The following is a 21,744-nucleotide window of genomic DNA, read 5'->3' as shown; positions in this document are numbered from 1 at the left end:
AGTTACTCACTGTAGGATTCCTAATCTTTGACCTGCTCTGGTAGCCACAGTATTAATATAGCCAATCCAGTTCAGTTTCTCATCAATCGTAACCCCCAGAATGTTGATTGTGGGGAATTGAATGATCGTAATGCCATTGAATGTCAATGGGTGATGGTTATTCTCTTTTGTCGGAGATGTTCATTGCCTGGAGCTTGTGTGGCGTGAATGTAACTTGGCACTTGTCAGCCCAAGCCTGGGTATTGTCCAGGTCTTGTTGCATTTGGACATGGACTGCTTCATTATCTGAGGAGTTGCGAATGGTGCTGAACATTATGCAGTCACCTGCGAACATCCCTACTTCTGACCTTATGATGGAAGGGAGGTCATTGATGAAGTAGCTGAAGATGTTTGGGCCTAGGACACTACCCTGCAGAACTGCTGCAGTGGTGTCGTGGAGCTGAGATGACTGACCTCCAAGCATCTTCCTTTGTGCCAAGTAACCAGTGGAGAGTTTCCCCCCTGATTCCCATTGATTACAGTTTTGTTAGGGCTCCCTAATGCCATATTCAGTCAAATGCTGCCGAGATGTCAAAGGCAGTCACTCTCATTTCACCTCTGACATTCAGCTCTTTAGTCCATGTTTGAACCAAGACTGTAATGAGGTCAGGAACTGAGTGACCCTGGCGGAGCCCAAGCTGAGTGTCCCTGAGCAGGCTATTACTCTCGCTACCTAGCCAACTGAGCTAAACAACCTCCCCATTCGTTAACTGTTACGGATGAAAACAACATATAGGATCACTGATTTTCGGCTGAGTTTACATTGAATAACTAGCTTAATTTTAACCTTTCAAAAGATAAAATAAAGTCTGATCAGAAAAATAATGCTTAGTGAACTATTATTAGAATTTCTATCTGCTTTGTGCAAGGATTGTTTATCTTTTGCAAGAGGGAATGGGAATAAATACTGCATTTCATCCAAAAGTGAATACAGTCACCCCAGATTTTAACAAACATGATTGCTAGCTTGAAAAATTGGTCAGAATTTATAGTATGGAAAGATCAACAGATATTGAAGTGCAAATAACTTAATGAGTCCACCTAAGATGGAAAGTATTTTACGATGTTTCAATAGTACATTCCTCAAAGTCAGATAAGGCAAGAATATTTAATTGGTCTTTCTTTTGTTCCACATAAAATCATAGAATTCCTACAGTGTAGAAGGAAGCCATTCGGTTCATCAAGTCTGCACCTACCGTCTTAAAGAACACTGGACCCAGGTCCACGTGCCTACCCTATCTCCATAACCTAACCTGCACAGCTCTGGACTGTGGGAGGAAACCGGAGGACCCGGAGGAAACCCACGCTGACACAGGGAGAATGCGCAAACTCGATACAGACAGTTACCCAAGGCCAGAATTGAAACCGGGTTCGTGCCGCTGTGAGGCGCTAACCACCGTGCCACATGTCCCAATGGAGTTGAATATGCCATTCCACAAAGTGAAAAAATACAATATGCTTAGCTAGAAAACATCCAAACATCTTAAACTATGCCAACAGTTAAATTCCATAAGATGTAGATGGGACAGCATCCGAGTCAGCAAATGTGAAGTGTATAGATTGGTGAGCTTCAGTTACCACGTACAGCTCAACCCACTATTAGCCCCAACCTAAGAAAGTATATCTAAAAAGGAAAAAACAAAGCACAAATCAAGCTGCACCACTCTTCCACACATTTTAAACCCCTACTATTTGGATTGGATTGGATTGGATTTTGTTTATTGTCACGTGTACCGAGGCACAGTGAAAAGTATTTTTCGGCAAGCAGCTCAACAGATTATCAAGTACATGAAAAGAAAAGGAAATAAAAGAAAATACATAATAGGGCAACAGAAGGTACACAATGTAACTACATAAGCATCGGCATGAAGCAGATAGGGGTGAAGTGTAAATTAGGTCAGTCCATAAGAGGGTCGTTTAGGAGTCTGGTGACAGCGGGGAAGAAGCTGTTTTTGAGTCTGTTTGTGCGTGTTCTCAGACTTCTATATCTCCTGCCTGGATGGAAGAAGTTGGAAGAGTGAGTAAGCCGGGTGGGAGGGGTCTTTGATTATGCTGCCTGCTTTCCCCAGGCAGCGGGAGGTGTAGATGGAGTCAATGGATGGGAGGCAGGTTCATGTGATGGTCTGGGCTGTGTTCACGACTCTCTGAAGTCGTGAACAGATTCAAAAACAGCTTCTTCCCCATTGTTACCAGACTCCTGAATGACCCTCTTATGGACTGACCTGATTAATACTACACTCCTATATGCTTCACCCGATGCCGGTGTCTATGTAGTTACATTGTGTACCTTGTGTTGCCCTATTATATATTTTCTTTTTCTTTTCTTTTCATTTACTCAATGATCTGATTGAGCTGCTCGCAGGAAAATACTTTTCACTGCACCTCCGTACACGTGACAATAAACAAACAAATCCAAAAAATACAAATCCACCCTGGTCATAGATTATCATAGAATTTACAGTACAGAAGGAGGCCATTCGGCCCATCGAGTCTGCACCGGCTCTTGGAACGAGCACCCTACCCAAGGTCCACACCTCCACCCTATCCCCATAACCCAGCAACCCCACCCAACACTAAGGGCACTTTTGGACACGAAGGGCAATTTAGCATGGCCAATCCACCTAACCTGCACAACTTTGGACTGTGGGAGGAAACCGGAGCACCCGGAGGAAACCCACGCACACACGGGGAGGATATGCAGACTCCGCACAGACAGTGACCCAAGCCGGAATCGAACCTGGGACCCTGGAGCTGTGAAGTAATTGTGCTATTCACAATGCTACCGTGTAGCCCTGATTAGTTACCCTGGCCACATGGTCCACTCGGCCGATTTCCCCTTAAATGGGGCACACACCACAGTGCCCCCAAGGGGTGACAGGTTAGAAGGTGGGGGTGGGAAATTGCTGGGGATTTGTGTCGGAAGAGCTTCCCTGTAGCCAGGCTGTTTTGCTAATGGTATGTTTAACAGTGGCTTGGCCATCCGTCAACTGGAGGCAGGCGATCAATTTAGCCAATTAAAGGAACAATTGAGGGCCATCACCCTGGGCACCATGCTAGCAGCAGAGCATTTCCTGCCATGTGGGAAAGAACCAGCCGTGGGGAAGTGGCATTGCAGGAGAGGCTCCATAGCCCAATGAAGGGTTCAGCTGGAAAGGCTGCCCCTGTGGGCCCAATATCACTGCACGATATCAGTGCTCCAGCCTCAGCACTGACCACTTGTCTCAGGGACACTGTTGAGGCTGCAGAGCTGCTATCCCTTTGATTGGCCTGGCAGTTTGGAGAGCGAGCCACCATGCTTGATTGTGTGTGGGCTCAGGTCCCACATATTGTCCCGATGTCAGGCCTTCCACCTTTTGCGGAAAAAAACATGGCCAATGATTCTGGCTATCATGAGAAAATTTAATGTGTTCATGGCTGGGCTTTTTGACTGGGCATTATATGACTTGTAAAAGATTTCTATTAAGGCTGAGGACAGAATGAGGAAAACCAGTTTTCTGACAGTTATATAGCTCAGCCCTCTGTCAGCTGATTACAGGGCAGTGTTAAGATCAGTCAGTGAGATTTCAGCAGGCAGACCACATCTCACCCTGAATCCAGGGTTCTGTGACTGCAAATGGCCATTACAACAAAGGGAGATTTGGAACCATCTTATTTTGAACAATAAGTGATGAACCATTAAAATAACCATTAATGGGTTTGATATCTGCTAGTTTAATTTTGAAATACGTTGATGAAAGTACGATGCAACAATATTTGACAATTAACCCCCAAAAAACTAAAATTCTGAAATGTTGGATGATTGGTTCACTGACTTTAATGCTGGTGTATATTAATTTTACTGAATTCGACAAGTTGTTCAAGAAAGGCAGCAGGTGGCAGCCTATAGCTAACAATATGAGCGCCGTAACAAATAATTTCACGTGATCTTGGTCATTCAGAACACAGCCAAAAAAACTCTTGATGCACTCTTGGCTACATGATGCTATTCAGCGTAATCTTTTATTGACAAAGAACCACCATTAACTCTGGTCCTATTATAGCCAACTACAAAACCCTGCTTTCATTATAAATAGCGATTTCACTATCAAGTCTAATATTACTCATGGAAACAGCAGCAGGCACCAAGCCTCAGAAAATAAATTCTTTGGAAGGTGTGTTAACATTAATGTTAGTCCCATGCCTCATTTCTGTTGTCATCTGCATTTCAATGAAATGCAAAGTGAAATTTCTGTGCTATGTTCACTCGAATTCTAATCTTCAGGCCCCTCCCTCTGGTGGGATCTTCCAGATCCTGGCAAAGTCAATGGGGATTTAAATGATTTGCAGCATCCACCATGGGAAAATCTGTCATGGGACCGGAAATCTCATTGTTATTCGAATTTGGGTTTATGGCAAGTGCATGTTAGACAAAGCATAATAGGGTGGGTAATAGTGATGGTAGTAATGGTAGAAAATACATGGGATTGATTTGGGAAGGTAGTGCCATAGTGGTATTATCACTAGATTCGTAATCCAGAGGCCCAGGGGAATGCTTTGGGGTCCTGGGTTAGAATCCCAGCATGGTAGATGGTGAAATTTGAATTCAGATGAAAAAAACAATCTGGAATTAAGTCTAATGATGCCCATGAAAGCATTGCTGATTGTTGTAAAAACCCATCAGGTTCACTAATGTCCTTTAGGGAAGGAAATCTGCTGTCCTTACCCGGTGTGGCCTACATGTGATTCAAGACCCACACAGCGATACGGTTGACTCTTAACTGCCCTCAACTAAAGTGGCCGACCAAGTCACTCACTTCAAGGGCAATTAGGGATGGGCAACAAATGCTGACCCAGTCAGCGATGCCCACTTTCCAAGAATAAATTAAAAAAGATTAAGGGTACACATAATAAAGTGCATTTCTGGGAGTTAACTAGAAGCTAAGTTTAAAAGATAAAGGTTTTTAAAAGAATGGCTTCGGAATGTTGGCGATGTGGGAGGTTCAGAGAGCAACCAAGGAGGTGCAGCTCCTACCTCAAATGTCAGGATGTAAGGAGGGAGGGATGCACAGAAAGTGAGAGTCAGGCAACTGGGAGGAGACCGAAGGATGGAGTTTCAGCTCCGGGAAGGTCACAAAATGATTTAGAAGAGGCCTTTAAATATATTACTTTGTGGTTCAGGGAGCCAGAGAGATCAGTAATCATTTAAATGATGGGCAAGCAAGATTTAGTGTGACATGATAATAATAATCACTTATTGTCACAAGTAGGCTTCAATGAAGTTACTGTGAAAAGCCCCTAGTCGCCACATTCCAGCGCCTGTTCGGGGATTGAACCCACGCTGCTGCTTTGTTCTACATTACAAGCCAGTCATTTAACCCAGTGTGCTAAACCAGCCCCATCATATCTTTGTATATAATAGGGAGTGTCGGATCCTCTGCATTCCCAGTGTAGACAACAAGCTGGTCGTACTGCTGTTGGTTTTGTTAATAAAAGGGATTCTGGTGAAGGGACGTCTGCCTCCGTGGACTTATTACAAATCCCTACAGTGCAAGAGGAGGCCATTCGGCCTATCGAGTCTGCACTGATCTTGTTGAAAGACCACCCTAACTAGGCCCAATCTCCTACCCTCTTCCTGTAACCCCACCCTAAGGGGCAATTTAGCATCGCCAATCCACCTAACCAGCACATCTTTGGACTGTGAGGAAACCGGAGCACCCGGAGAGATCCCATGCAGGCACAGGGAGAATGTACAAACTCCACACAGACAGTCACCCAAGGTCGGAATCGAACCCGGGTCCCTGGCACTGTGAGGCAGCAGTGATAACCACTGTGCCACCATGTCATCCCAGTTTTAAGTTGACAAAAGAGTTAATAAAAGTTTGCCGAAAGAGTGGGTGAGATTGCTACAAAAGGGAATAAAAATGCAGAGGCCGATATTTGTGGTCTTGTCATGTATTTGGGGTTTGAAGTCCAAACCTGGTCTTAACAGGACGTGGACATATGTATGACCACGTTCAGGCTGAGCGTGGGGGCAGGGGAAAACAGGTTATGATGGATGCCAGCGTATCTTTCCAACATTTAACTGGAGGGAATTTTGAAACATTCATGATCTCGTGCTTGGCAGTCAGCTTTGATGCCACAGGTAGGTAAAAGGAAGTAGTGGAGATGTATACCTGAGTGTCCTTAGCATAAATATGAAAGGGGACTCCACACCTGTGGATAGAACAGAATATAATACATGTTGAAGGTGGAGAGAATGATCTGACAAACGACGGGCTGGTCTGATAAGTGAATGGAGGTGAATTTGCTGCGTTTGGACAGATTGGAGAGAAACTTCATGAGGACAGTTCTATGGAACTGAACAACAAAGGGGCAATGGAGGATGATAGTGTGGTCAATGAGATCAAATTACCAAGAAAAAATAAAGAGGACAGGTGGAATACAGTCGCGGTGACAACAAATGCCTTTTACATCTTTGCTCAGGACAGTTTCATTGACCGGAGTCGAAACTGGACTGAAGGGAATGGAACAGAGCTGGGTATATGGCTGGGTACCCAACCACAATTTGAAGAAACAAAACACTGCGGATACTATGAATCTGAAGATGCTGAGAATCTGAAATAAAAACAAAATGCTAGAGATTCTGGCAGAGTCTGTGGAGAGAGGAACTGGTCCTGTGGAGGTGGGTTAGGAGGCAGAACCGGGAGCAAAATTAGAAAAGAGCTTGACGTGTTGCCACCTTTGAGCATGTTTGCTGGAGCTGGGGTGATTGCAGCAGAGCCTATCTGCTTGGCAGCAGTAGTTAGCCAATTAGGCCCATTCTTTGACTAATTGGGGAAGAGATGCCGCTGGGATCTTCTCAACAGCAGGTGGGACCCTCACTGAGGCTGGAACCCCCATTTTACAGGGAGGCCGGGCGGTCATTGATGTCTCCTCCCAATCACCCCAAAACAGACCCACTGGGATGTGATGGCCACAACTGCAGCCTCAGAACATTCTGCGAAAGGAATACCCCACTTCCCCTCCACAGTGATGGGCTGATCGTGGTGGCCCTCTGGGATTTTTAACTTTTTACTAAACTGAAGATAGTGCCTTCGTTTTGAGGTGCCATGTCTCACAAGCCTGTCCCATGTTTCCTGATGGGAATGGCAGTCAAACACCACTGTCAGCTCTCCCATTCGGCCTCCCACTTCCCTGGCCTAAGGTCATCCAAAACTGGGCAGGGTTTCTGGAGGTGGTTACTTAATTAGTGACCTTGGGAAGATCACAGCGAAATCCTGCAAAGGTCACTTCCAGGTTCCTGACCCAGAATTGAGGTTCATGATAGGATTGCAACCCAATCAGAATAATCCAGCCCAAAGTCTCAGGCCAATATTTCTTTTAGTTGTTCATGGGTCGTGGGCGTCGCAGGCTGTGCCAGCATTTATTGCTCATCCCTACGGGCCCTTGAGGGGGCAGATAAGAGTCAACCACATTGATGTGGGTCCAGAGCCACACGTAGGCCAGACCAGGTAGGGATGGCAGATTTCTTTCCCCAAAAGGACATTAGTGAACCAGATGGGTCTTTACAACAATCGATAATGGTATCATGGGCATCGTTAAATTTATAATTCCATATTTTTATTGAATTCACCATCTACAATGGCGGTATTTGAACCTGGATCCCCGGAGCATTTTATGGGCCTCTGATTTACTAGTCCATTGACAATACCACTGTGCCACAACCTCCCTATCCTGATGAAGGATCAATGACCTAAAGCACTGGGTAGTATTTTCTTTGTGTCCGAATGACAGGAGACCTCCTGGGATCTACACTGCTCACCACGCCTTGCGAGATCTAACACCGATTGTAGGCAGGATTACATTTTGGGGAAATCTGCATATTAGAGTGAGACAGCTAGTCTCACTCTAACAGGCAGTTCCTTGAGGTTACCAGTGTGTTGGGATCTATCCCCTTCGCCTTGGAGACCTCAGGCAAGTGCGGTTCTTTACTGGTTTCCACAAATGAACACCAGATGGAATGGCACTCAGGGGGGGGGGGTTCTCCCAGGGGATTGGAGGCCCCCAGGTGCATGTCCTCAGGGCAGGGTGGTACCCTGGAACTGCTGATGCTACCTTGGCACTGCCAGCCTGGCACCCTGACAGTGTCAGCCTGGCATCGCTAAGGTGCCCAGGTGGCACTGGCAGGGGCACTTCCAGGGTGCCAGGCTGGCACTGCCAAGCTGGCATGGGATTGGAGGCCCCCAGGTGCATGTCCTCAGGGCAGGGTGGTACCCTGGGCCTGCTAATGCTACCTTGGCACTGCCAGCCTGGCATCCTGACAGTATCAGCCTGGCATTGCTAAGGTGTCCAGGTGGCACTGGCAGGGGCACTTCCAGGGTGCCAGGCTGGCACTGGCAAGCTGGCATTTATTGCACGGCAGTGTTCGGGTTGGGGGTGCCTGCGTGGGTGTGGGGGCGTACTGGAGGCGTGTAAGGGGCCTGTGGATGCGCTTACAGTGAATTGGGGCTTTGAGAGGGTTCAGGGGTTGCTTCGGGGACACAAGAGTTTGGGAAGTCATTTAAAAATGACGTCCCGATTGCACTCTGCACTGAGGAGGTTCGGCACATGGCGTCCTAAGTGCAGGAAACGGAACTAACGCGGCCTTGGCCGCGCGTTCCCCTCTGAGGGGAGTGCCCCTCGGTATGGGATGGAGCTGGCATTTACGTCAATAGCTTACTGTGAAGAGACATTCAGAAAACTCACAATGAAATAAATGAAAAGTTTATTGATGATAAGACTGAAACACTGAATTCATATCCCACTGACAATGGAACAACTTATGCTGTATAATCTATAAAAAGTAATTAAAGAAAACTGAGTACTTACTTCATCTGAGCTATCAGAACAATCATAATCTCCATCGCATCTCCATCTGGCAGCAACGCAACGACCATTGGCACAGGTAAACTCGTTCAGCGAGCAGGAACGAAGTGCTGATTTTTAACAAATAAGCAATCAAAATGATTTAATTTAATAATGAATTCCATTCTATGGAAGAATTGTTCCATCATTGCCACAAACCAGGATCAGTGGAGTGTCCTGAGTGCAAAATGTTGTTATGCCATTCTAACTTATACAACTATATTAGTTTCAATGAAATTTAAAACAAACAAGTAATAAATCACAGAGGCTAATCCAATTATGAAAACTTATTATGCAGGGGAACAAGAGCATTGTAAAAAATTCAGAAGCTCCTTGAAAACTAATAAATACCTGAATCTTAAATTAGATGGTTCAGCAAAGTGGGTGAGTGCACAATTTAGAATGTCTTGATGAAGGTTGACAGTGCCAGGACAACCATTAATATGTTAAGGTTGATATACATTTTGATAAGAAATAATTATTAATGGAGCCTGGCAGTATTTCTGCTTTGCAATTCGGTTAATCACATGGATCGAACTATTGCTTAAGCCAAATCCACCACAAATATTTATCCTTCTACCAACAGCACTAAAAGCCAATTCCCCAGTCATTAATGACAATGTTGCATGTCGGATCTTAGCTGTGCACAAACGTTGCTACTGGTATTCTCTATGACAATGGTTACACTACAAACAGAATTTTCTGGCTGTAAAATGTTTTCTGGTGATTGTAAAGGGTATGATATAAATGCAATCATTTATTTCTTTACCACCAGTCCTGTTATCGTAAGCAAATATATTTTAAAAAGTGAGCATTGACACTTCAGAGAAATCAGAGAAATAAAATTCAGATGAACCGCCTTGCTCTTTATTAGGCGTTTTACCATGTTACAATCCCTATAGAGATAAATAACTTTTTAAAAGATGTATGAATTTCCTGGAAACTGGTGGAAATAATCATACAATATTTTATGTTTTAAGACTTTTACTGTAACAAACTAAACTCAACATCAACTAAACATTATTTCGTAGGCATCTAAGACACTAAGTTATAACTAATATACTTTCACCATTAACTATTAAGACAATCTAAAAACCATTTCATGCTACATCACACTCTCAGTGGTAGTCTTGTAGTTTAAGTCCTAAATTCCTCATGATGGTCCAACTCTTATCCTTGTTTTCTTTAAAACTCCTTTCACTCAGTCTCCTGAGTATAACTGAACTGACTTCAGTCATCAAAATTCCCTCTGGGGACACATTGACCTTTAAATCTCTTTCCATTTTGTCTCTTCAAACTGAGAATTCATTCTCACTTGCATTCTGTTTGGTTGCAAACACCAAAACAGCCTTTTTCCAGCTTGACAGGGTATTCACTGTTTTCAGTCTGCCTTTCCAAGTCTCTGTGTCTGACTGAGACTGTGAGTCTATATTTATGATGTGGAGGAATATTGATTATTAAACTAGAAAGAGTGCAGAAAAGATTTACTAGGATGTTGCCGGGACTTGATGGTTTGAGTTATAAGTAGAGGCTGGATAGACTGGGACTTTTTTCCCTGGAGCGTAGGAGGCTTAGGGGTGATCTTATAGAGGTCTATAAAATAATGAGGGGCATAGATAAGGTAGATAGTCAACATCTTTTCCCAAAGGTAGGGGAGTCTAAAACTAGAGGGCATAGGTTTAAGGTGAGAGGGGAGAGATTCAGAAGGGCCCAGAGGGGCAATTTCTTCACTCAGAGGGTAGTGAGTGTCTGGAATGGGCTGCCAGAGGCAGTAGTAGAAGCGGGTACAATTGTGTCTTTTAAAAAGCATTTAGATGGTTACATGGGTAAGATGGGTATAGAGGGTTATGGGCCAAGTGCGGGCAACTGGGACTAGCTTAATGGTAAAAAACTGGGCGGCATGGACTGGTTGGGCCGAAGGGCCTGTTTCCATGCTGTAAACTTCTATGATTCTATGATTCTATGATATGATGTTTAGGAAAATATGATATTTAGGAAGACCAGCTGCATTTCTTTTATATCAAGATCTGAAATAAGATGTGTCAACCTGCATCTCTGTCCCCATGACAACCAAATCATATGGGCTTGTCTCCAGACAGAGTTCAGTAGCTCATTCCAGGAATGTTTTGCCATAAGTTAAAATAATTAGTTTAAAACTTGCATTTGTGACAAATATGGGCTAGAATTTGTGGAGCTCGGTATTCCCCGCCATCTTGACTAAAATGTCATTGGGAGCCCACCCAAGATAAAGCTGGTTGGCCTGCAGCCATTTTACACTTTGTGGGCATCATGCGGCTCAAGGTGAGACATCTAGGAGGAGGACCCATTTTATAGAGCCAACAGCCAATCCAATTGGCCAGAAGCTCTGTTGTTCCACCAGCCCGCGGTTCAAGCAGTGGGCCACTACTGAGACAGCAACCAGTGTCCGAAGAAGAGGAAGTTATGGAGACCAGACTTCAGGTAAGTCCAGGGTATCAGTGAGGTCTGGCTGGTTTTCGAGGCTTGGGAGCAGCGATAAAGGTGGGGAGCGGAGTGCGTGGGTGGGGTGGGGGGGGGGGGGGGTGCGGTGTTGGTATGACTTGCTGGTATCCGTAGAGGGCACGCTTTACTAATACCGGCTCACCCAGTAAAGGCTGCGGGCTACTTGCTTAGTGTGGGCCTTCCCCCGACACAGGTAAAATCACAGTAAGAGCAGGATGAGGCATTGAAATGGTCATGTCCCCTGTAAAACGAGAGACCTGTCAGGAGTGGGTTAACATCCAGTGAGCTGACCATGCACTGCATTTTAGGAGCACCACCTCCCTTCAAACATGCCACTGAACAGGGGGGGGGGGGTCCCTCCATTCCCTGTGCCCCCGCCATTCCCTGTGCCCCCGCCATTCCCTGTGTTTGTCATGGAGTTATGGCTCTTGGTTCGCTTTTAAATTTAAAAATCTCATTGTTCTGTTGAAACCCCTCCATGGCCTCTCATCCTATCATCTCTTCAACCACTTTTAGCTCTACAGCCCTCCGATATCTCTGTGGCCCTCAAATTGTCTGGCTTCAACCATCAGCAAAGCTATGGACAGTGTGCTTGAGTTTGTCGTGAAGTGACACTTACACATTAATAACCTGCTCAATGACTCTCAGTTTGGTTTCACCAGGACTGCCCAGCTCCCAGTCTCATTCATCAAATCCCCAGGACAGACTCTGCAGGAGATTCTCACCTGTTTTCTCAGTGCCCTACTCTGAAACACGAGGTCAGAAGTGTGCATTTTCAATCACAGGGCAGCACGGTAGCATAGTGGTTAGCACAATTGCTTCACAGCTCCAGGGTCCCAAGTTCGATTCCTGGCTTGGGTCACTGTCTGTGTGGAGTCTGCACGTTCTCCCCGTGTGTGCATGGGTTTCCTCCGGGTGCTCCGGTTTCCTCCCACAGTCCAAAGATGTGCAGGTTAGGTGGATTGGCCATGCTAAATTGCCCTTAGTGTCCAAAATTGCCCTTAGTGTTGGTTGAGTGGGGTTACTGGGTTATGGGGATAGGGTGGTGTGGGCTTGAGTAGGGTGCTATTTCCGAGAGCCGGTGCAGACTCGATGGGCTGATTGGCCTCCTTCTGCACTGTAGATTGTATGTATGTATGTATGTATTAAGGCACAGTAACATTGACAAACTACTCAGAAACTGAAGCAGTCAGTGTTTGCATGCAGGAAGGCAACATTGAGGCTTTGTTTTATTCAGTTCCGTTCATTTAACGGATGTTGTTGTCACTGTCTAGACCACTGGCTGGCTGGAGATGGCTAGACCATCCCTAATTTCCCTTGAGAAGGTGGTGGCGAGTTGTCTTCTTGAACCACTGCAGTCCCTGCGGTATTCGGGCTCCTAAGTACCAGATAAAGACCATACCCAATAAGAGAGAATCCAACCATCTCCTCTTGACATTCAATGGCGTTCCCATCCTTGAATAGCTGGCCGTCAAGATCCTGGGTTTACCATTGACCAGAAACGTAACTCCACCAAACATATAACTACTGTGGCCGTAAGTATAGGACATAAGTACAGGTCAAAGGCGTGTGGCCTGCTGTTTCCTCAATGTCTGTTCACCATATACAAGGCACAAGTCAAGAACATGATGGGATCTTTTCCACTACTTGCCTGGATGAGAACAACTTCAATAACATTCAAGAAGCTCAACACCATCCAAGACAAAGGAGCCCACCTGATCAGCACCCTATCCACCACCATAAAAATTAATTCCCTACATCAGCGGCAGCAGTGCACATAATCTTCAAGATGCACTGCAGCAAATTGCCAATGTTCTTTTGACAGTACCTTCCAAACCCACAACATCTACCACCTATAAGAACAAGGGCAACAGATACATGGGAACACCATCACCTGCAGGTTCCCCTCCAAGTGACACACCATTCTGGCTCGGAACTATATTGCATTTCCTTCACTGTTGCTGGGTCAAAGCCCTGGAACCTCATATCCCTTGCAGAAATGTGGTGCATCTCTACGATATGGACTGCAGCGGTGGCTCACCACCACCTTCTCAAGGGAAATCAGGAATGGAAAGTAAATGAAGGCCTTGTCAATATTTCTCACACTTGTGAACAATTTATTTGAATAGCCTCTTCTGCAACTCCACTTTCCATCATCCCATTATTGGCTGCCATGTGTCCAGTGGCCTTGGTCCCTAATTCTCTCCAGCTCGGTAGCTGTTCTTCCTTCTGAAAGTTGTTTTTCGTCACCCACCCTAATATCTCTATGTGGCTCAGTGTCAAATATTTGTAATAACAGACAGACATACAAACGTACAAACAATGAAGATCCATCGAGCCCATTGAACAAAGAACAAAGAAATGTACAGCACAGGAACAGGCCCTTCGGCCCTCCAAGCCCGTGCCGACCATACAGCCCGACTAAACTACAATCTTCTACACTTCCTGGGTACGTATCCCTCTATTCCCATCCTATTCATGTATTTGTCAAGATGCCCCTTAAATGTCACTATCGTCCCTGCTTCCACCACCTCCTCCGGTAGCGAGTTCCAGGCACCCACTACCCTCTGCATAAAAAACTTGCCTCGTACATCTACTCTAAACCTTGCCCCTCTCACCTTAAACCTATGCCCCCTAGTAATTGACCCCTCTACCCCGGGGAAAAGCCTCTGACTATCCACTCTGTCTCTGCCCCTCATAATTTTGTAGACCTCTATCAGGTCGCCCCTCAACCTCCTTCGTTCCAGTGAGAACAAACCAAGTTTATTCAACCGCTCCTCATAGCTAATGCCCTCCATACCAGGCAACATTCTGGTAAATCTCTTCTGCACCCTCTCTAAAGCCTCCACATCCTTCTGGTAATGTGGCGACCAGAATTGAACATTATACTCCAAGTGTGACCTAAGGTTCTATACAGCTGCAACATGACTTGCCAATTCTTATACTCAATGCCCCGGCCAATGAAGGCAAGCATGCCGTATGCCTTCTTGACTACCTTCTCCACCTGTGTTGCCCCTTTCAGTGACCTGTGGACCTGTACTCCTAGATCTCTTTGACTTTCAATACTCTTGAGGGTTCTACCATTCACTGTATATTCCCTACCTGCATTAGACCTTCCAAAATGCATTACCTCACATTTGTCCGGATTAAACTCCATCTGCCATCTCTCCACCCAAGTCTCCGAACAATCTAAATCCTGCTGTATCCTCTGACAGTCCTCATCGCTATCCGCAATTCCACCAACCTTTGTGTCGTCTGCAAACTCACTGATCAGACCAGTTACATTTTCCTCCAAATCATTTATATATACTACAAACAGCAAAGGTCCCAGCACTGATCCCTGTGGAACACCACTGGTCACAGCCCTCCAATTAGAAAAGCATCCTTCCATTGCTACTCTCTGCCTTCTATGACCTAGCCAGTTCTGTATCCACCTTGCCAGCTCACCCCTGATCCCGTGTGACTTCACCTTTTGTACTAGTCTACCATGAGGGACCTTGTCAAAGGCCTTACTAAAGTCCATATCGACAACATCCACTGCCCTACCTGCATCAATCATCTTAGTGACCTCCTCGAAAAACTCTATCAAGTTAGTGAGACACGACCTCCCCTTCACAAAACCATGCTGCCTCTCACTAATACGTCCATTTGCTTCCAAATGGGAGTAGATCCTGTCTCAAAGAATTCTCTCCAGTAATTTCCCTACCACTGAAGTAAGGCTCACCGGCCTGTAGTTCCCTGGATTATCCTTGCTACCCTTCTTAAACAGAGGAACAACATTGGCTATTATTCAGTCCTCCGGGACATCACCTGAAGACAGTGAGGATCCAAAGATTTCTGTCAAGGCCTCAGCAATTTCCTCTCCAGCCTCCTTCAGTATTCTGGGGTAGATCCCATCAGGCCCTGGGGACTTATCTACCTTAATATTTTTTAAGACACCCAACACCTCGTCTTTTTGGATCTCAATGTGACCCAGGCTATCTACACACCCTTCTCCAGACTCAACATCTAACAATTTCTTCTCTTTGGTGAATACTGATGCAAAGTATTAATTTAGTACCTCGCCCATTTCCTCTGGCTTCACACATAGATTCCCTTGCCTATCCTTCAGTGGGCCAACCCTCTCCCTGGCTACCCTCTTGCTTTTTATGCACGTGTGAAAAGCCTTGGAATTTTCCTTAACCCTATTTGCCATTATTCCACATAATAATTTTCTCGTGTGTATTAGAATATTTCCATCCTACCAGAAGCCATGTGATCTCCTGGGGAGGTGAAAATCAAATAGAATTCCATTCCAATTTGGGGGACAAAATTGTGAAATTCCACTACCGCCAGAGACCACACTGATCTTGAGGTCCTTGAAGTATCCAACTTTCATAATGTGTCTTTAAAGTGTCTTGGAATATTTACCACATGATAGGCACTATATACATGCAAATTGATCTCAGCTAAGCAGTGGAGGAGAGGTAATGTCCATGGGTAAATCAAGGAAAAAATATATTTTTCATTGAGCCCTGTGTTTCCAGCAGTTTTTGGACATTCACTGCCCAATCCCATAAAAATAGAACAGACTGATTCCGTGGGGCAAATTAAATTATACCCCAGTTATTATTCCTTTTCCCATTTATCATCAAATCAATTGGGCAATTCAATAACAATCAAATTCTAATTATTATCTTGTATATTTCATATTCATAACTAAATTCAATAACAATCAAATTCCAATTATTATCTTGTATATTTCATATTCATAACTAAATATTAAAGGAATGTTTCTGAGAAGTAATGTTGTTAAGAGGAAAGTCTAGGAAGTTTCTCCCAATAAGAAATTTTAAGAATATGCACTTACAACAAAATGGAATATTGTGAAATGTGTTGCTTTGTGGAAATGTGTCAATTCCGGACTTTTACTCACTTCAGTCTACGATATCTGTATTGTATGTTACAGGCTGACTACATTTCCATAGAATCCATAGAATCCCTACAGTGCACAAGGGAGCCATTTGGCCTAAAGGCTACACCCTGGCCCCATTCCTGCAGCCTCACGCATTGCCCATGACCAATCCACCTAACGTGCACATCTTTGGACACTACAAGCAATTTAGCGTGACCAATCCACCTAACTTCACATCTTTGGACTGTGGGAGGAAAACGGAGCATCCGGAGGCAACCCACGCAGACACAGGATGTATGTGCAAACTTCACACAGTCACCCAAAGCCGGATCAAACCACGGTCCCTGGCACTGTGAGGTAGCAGTGCTAAAGATTGTGCCACCATCCCACCATGGGGACCAGCCCTCGGATCAGCCTGACAGACAGTCCTGTGTTTCCCATCTTGGAAATCCATTGTTTACTAATTATATATGCAGAAATACTGGGCTCGATTCTCCGCCCACCAATGCTGAAATCGCGTTCGGCGACAGGGCGGAAAATCAGCTTCGGTGCAGGAAATCGGGGGCGGCACCGGTTCTTCAATTCTCCGCCCCCCCCCCCCAAATCGGTATACTCGTGGAGTACGCTGCTCCAAGTATTCCCCGCCTCAGGCCATTACCTGAGGCCCGCCCCATGATGCTCTGTCCCCGACTGGCCAAATTCCCAATGGCGTGGGACTCGTGTGGTTCTACCATCCATGATCCTCGCATGGCGGCTACGGACTCAGTCCAAGGCCGCCACAGTTGGGGGAGGGCCAATCGGCGGGCAGGGGGGGGCTTCATTCGGGGCTGGGGGCAATGTGTGCGGACGGTCCGGGGCGTGCAAGCGGCCGATGCGGGGCACTATTTTGCCGGTCCGGGTCCGCGGGCTGAGTCCGCCATGGAGCATGGCGCAGCCGCAGCAGGCCGCCTCCATGCGCATGCGCGGCCTCTAACCCGGAGGTGCGGGGGACCGTATCGGCAGCTAGAGCTGCGAGCTCTACGATGGCTGCCTGCTAGCCCCCAGCAAAACGGGGAACCTGTGGCCTTTTTACGCCAGTTTTCTTGGCGCAAAAGACCACAGTTTTCCCAACGGCATGGGGACAGAGTGCCAAACATGGAGATTCCAACCCACTATGATTGATCATCTTCTTTGAAGTTGTAAAATTTGCACCAGAAGATGGGTTAGCTGATCACAATCCAAAAACATTTATTGGTGTTCTGCCAGACTGATTTCTGGAGGCTCACATTGCTGGAAATCTGAGAGGCCTGGCCCAATCACCAAAGGACAGTTTAGAAAAGTTTGGAAGGTTGCGGTGACAGCTGGTTATGATTTTGGGACGCAAGGTACACGTTATGGATGTCTTACTAAGCCAACTTATAATGGCAATGCAAGCTTTACACATGCCCTTTGTCATTGAATGTACACAAGGTAAACAGGAAACAAGGCTGGTTACCTCACAGAAAAACCTAAAAGAACCATTAAAAAAGCTGAAAAGAATGCAGTTGTACAAATGATCATTTGGCTGCAAGTTGCATTCTTGTGCTTGGAATATTATAGGACAGAAATTCTGCAGTCATTGCAAGACTGGCAGTTGTAGCCTTGGGGAATGTCTCACTTGCCAACCCTCCCGTTGGTTTGTTCCCATATCTGCGTTGTGAGATCCAACCGTATCATTTTCAAATGTAGCTGGAGTGAATTAGTCTATGAAAGTCTTCAGATTTCAACAAGAACTCCAAATTTGATAGTAATGGTAGGAGGTGTTGGAAATATAAGAACAATCTTCACCATTACTTCTTCCAAATCAGAAAATAAATATTTGTGTTCATATATAAGGATTGTATCAACAACTCTTCGGTCAAATAAGGCATCAGCCTACTTTTAATACAACATCTGCCTTTACATTAATTCAGTTTCAGTTTCACCATGGCAGTGTAAATTGTTATTTCCTTCACTGTTTGTCCTTAAAAATTGTTGATTGAAATTACTAATCAGTAACTTCACAGAGAATTGCTCTGTGTTGTGCTGACAACTGAATGCTAAGCAATCTGTTTTCCAGCATTGTCAACACTGGGAAAATTACTTTTTCTCCCAAAACATGAATTAAATATCAAAGTAAATGTTAAACTTACCACATGATTCCTCATCAGAGTTATCTCCACAGTCATTATCATAGTCACACTGCCAATGACCAGGTACGCAACGATTGTTCTTGCATCGGAACTGATATGGCTCACATGTTCGTTCATCTGAAAGACATTTAAGCAGTTCAATGATTAATTTTTCTCTTCAACCATCTCCTCGAAATATTTAATCCTGAAATGCATTTCAACTGGGCGGCACAGTGATACAACCGGGCGGCACGGTGGCACAGTGGTTCTCACAGCGCCAGGGTCCCAGGTTCGATTCGGACCTCAAGTGACTGTCTGTGTGGAGGTTGCACGTTCTCCCAGTGTCTGCATGGGTTTCCTTCGGGTGCTCCAGTTCCCTCCAACAGTCCAAAGATGTGCAGGTTATGTGAATTGGCCATGCTAAATTGCCCAAAGCTAGGTGGGGTTATGGGACTAGGAGTGGGGGATTGGGCCTCGGTAGGGTGCTCTATTGGAATAAGGGCTGGTGCAGACTCGATGGGCCGAATGGCTTCCTTTTGCACTGTAGGGATTCTATGACCTACATGATCAAATTATAAAAATGATGCATCAGCCATTATATCATTAGTGGCAGACTGATACGAGAGATAATATTTCTGCTGGGAGTGGGCTGTAGAGTTGGGGGTACTGTATAATGGGACAATGGAGAATGGAGTGACTGGCACCTTTCCATCTCCCGTCCATCGGGTACAGGATCATTCTGCTGCCACTGGTATTTAACCAGGGGTGTGTGGGAGCCCACGCTTTGCTGGAAAATGGCTACCCTGGCAGGTATGCTTGCACCTGGTGGATTAGGCCCCTCCTTCTCAGGCATTCTGTGTCCCAAGGAGGAACCTGATGGTAGCAAGGAAAGGAATCAGTGAAAAGCCAAACTCCTGCTCTTTACAGTAACCCGCTCTCTCCCCTCCTTGCTGGGGCCTTCCTGTGTTCCGGAGCTCCAGTGCCATTCCTCAACCTCGTACCGACTGCAGAATCAACAGTGGCCACCTGGTGGTACCGGAGAGCTGACTGTCTCTGATTAGTGGGCAGTTCTCAGAAGTGGGACATTCACCCGACAGGAAAAAGGTTCCAGTGGGAAATTTCCCCTGCAGGTGCCAGGAACCCTGACAGCAGCCAGCAGATTTCCCGACCACCGGAACGTCAGTCTTACTGGCGCAACTTTTAAATTCTGCTCTTGGTTTTCCTTCACAATTTTATCTGCCAGATACTGATCACGTGAAAATTGGTATCTACAGCCAGAGCTGATTTCAGTTATAGATTAAAATCCACCTTCCCGGTCGGTACACTTCACAAGCAACAGCCATCTTATTCCTTGATCAAACAATATATTTGTAGCACTATATCACAACCGTCACATCATCTCCAAGATAATCCTGTTGCGATTAGGTTCCCATCACATTTATATAAAAAATGGTATTTGATTTAGAGTCATTCTTCTGACAATAGATCATTGCAATGATAAAAGCCTGAAGAACCAAAATTCAATTGTTTAAACACTCACTTTTCTTTCAATAAAATATCGATATAATCAGTCATGTTAAAATTGGCTGAAAGAAGTGATGTGTTATGTACTCTGGGATAACACAGGCTGCAACTGGATGCAGCTTTAACCAAAAGATACTCCAGACCTTGAAGCTAGTTCAATCTGATTTATTGAACCAGTAGCACAGTTCTCTATGAGTTCGACTCACTGCTAACCAAAGTATGGTTACTCTGACTGAACCAGACTACTTCTTAGCCACGTGCTGGAGGTGTGATACTGTACATAGACCCTGACTCACTCTGTAGATGTTCATCAGTGGAAAGAGGCAGAGTGTGAGTGCCTCATGCCTTTTATAGTGAGATACCACCCCTGAGTGACCTACCCGCTCATTGGTCATGTCCTGTTCTCGGTGTTCATTAGCTGCCTGTCTGTGCCTGTCTGTATACCATTATCTGCATGTCTGCATATCATGACAAGAAGCATAGCTTGATTTCATGTAAAATTCAACAAAGCTTGCACTTTGATTGCCAAGGACTGATTGTCTTGCACAACTGCATTGCCTTGGATGAAGTAGTTCTTCAGGAGATGTACCCATGCTCCACATGTCTTGCTCTGCAGCACAACGCAGTTTCTCAAGGACTTTACATTTCAGTAAGCAAACAGGAATGTTTTATTGTGCTGTCTGACTGGCATTTATGAACTCAAAGTTCTGGAAGTTGTACTGTATTTCTGATGCATTATTTATTAACTGGTGCACAAAATCATAATGGAGAATCAATTCCATGTCACTGATAATCGGAGAGTAACTTGATTGTTAATGCCTGAAGGCTGGCCTTTCTCATTTTAATATCAACGTCTTTCCACAATGCATTCCTGATGCACAGCACAAGAAAGATCACGTAGTCCCAATAAGGTGACAGATCTCATTAGTTTTTTTTCATTAACTTGTGTCTTAATGAAAATGAAAAACCTCAGTTGAAGTGGAGTATAATCGTGGTTACTTTCCAAATAAGTAGATTTATAAGAACCTTTAATGTATCCTTGACAAAAACACCAGTTCATAGTCTAGGGCAGAGTTGCTCTGGGGTCAGAATGCTGGGGAGAAACTTTGTTTTGTGATACAAGTGATGAGATTATCTTTTCGGCGGGAATTCAGCTGTTGGAGTGGGCGGAGCTACAGAGTCGAGCGGTGAGTATTTAAACTCGCTGCTTCGCGGATTTGAGTCTTTTCGATGGGAATTCAGCTGTTGGAGTGGGCGGAGCTACAGAGTCGAGCGGTGAGTATTTAAACTAGCTGCTTCGCGGATTTGAGTCTTTTCGGAGGGAATTCAGCTGTTGGAGTGGGCGGAGCTACAGAGTCGAGCGGTGAGTATTTAAACTAGCTGCTTCGCGGATTTGAGTCTTATCGGCGGGAATTTGGCTGTTGGAGTGGGCGGAGCTACAGAGTCCAGGGGTGAGTATTTAAATGAGCTGCTTCGCTGCTTAAACAGCGGCCACAGGGGCTTTGGGGATACATTTGAAGAGTGACATCACAGCAAAGCAGTGACCTGATTGGCTGGTAAGGAAAGTGCTCCAATTAGCAGTAGCTGGGAGAAATTTAACTCTTCGTGTGTTGGTAAGTATTGTGATTGGTAAGTAAAATCTTTATTCCTTTCACTTATTCATTATTTGATATTATATTTGTAATCAGTTAAGTTAAAGTGTAAAAATGGCAGGAGATCCCAGACCCGTGTTATGCTCCTCGTGCTCAATGTGGGACTTCAGGGACGTGGCCGATGCCCCTGACTCCTTCATGT

General features: G+C 45.2%; 1 protein-coding gene across 1 annotated transcript in view; it reads right to left on the bottom strand.

Annotated features, from left to right (window-relative positions):
* LOC140406652 (low-density lipoprotein receptor-related protein 1-like) overlaps window positions 1–21,744 on the bottom strand; it is a 1,475,832-nt gene that overhangs the window by 183,431 nt on the left and 1,270,657 nt on the right. The window contains exons 62-63 of the mRNA XM_072494659.1: window positions 18,448–18,564; window positions 8,887–8,993 (exon numbers count right to left, since the gene is read on the bottom strand). Coding sequence (XP_072350760.1) covers window positions 8,887–8,993; window positions 18,448–18,564 — 224 coding nt within the window. The remainder of the gene's footprint in view (window positions 1–8,886; window positions 8,994–18,447; window positions 18,565–21,744) is intronic.

This window comes from Scyliorhinus torazame, chromosome 2 (genome assembly GCF_047496885.1).
Source record: "Scyliorhinus torazame isolate Kashiwa2021f chromosome 2, sScyTor2.1, whole genome shotgun sequence".
NCBI lineage: Eukaryota > Metazoa > Chordata > Chondrichthyes > Carcharhiniformes > Scyliorhinidae > Scyliorhinus > Scyliorhinus torazame.
This window is presented reverse-complemented; position numbering and strand designations above follow the sequence as displayed.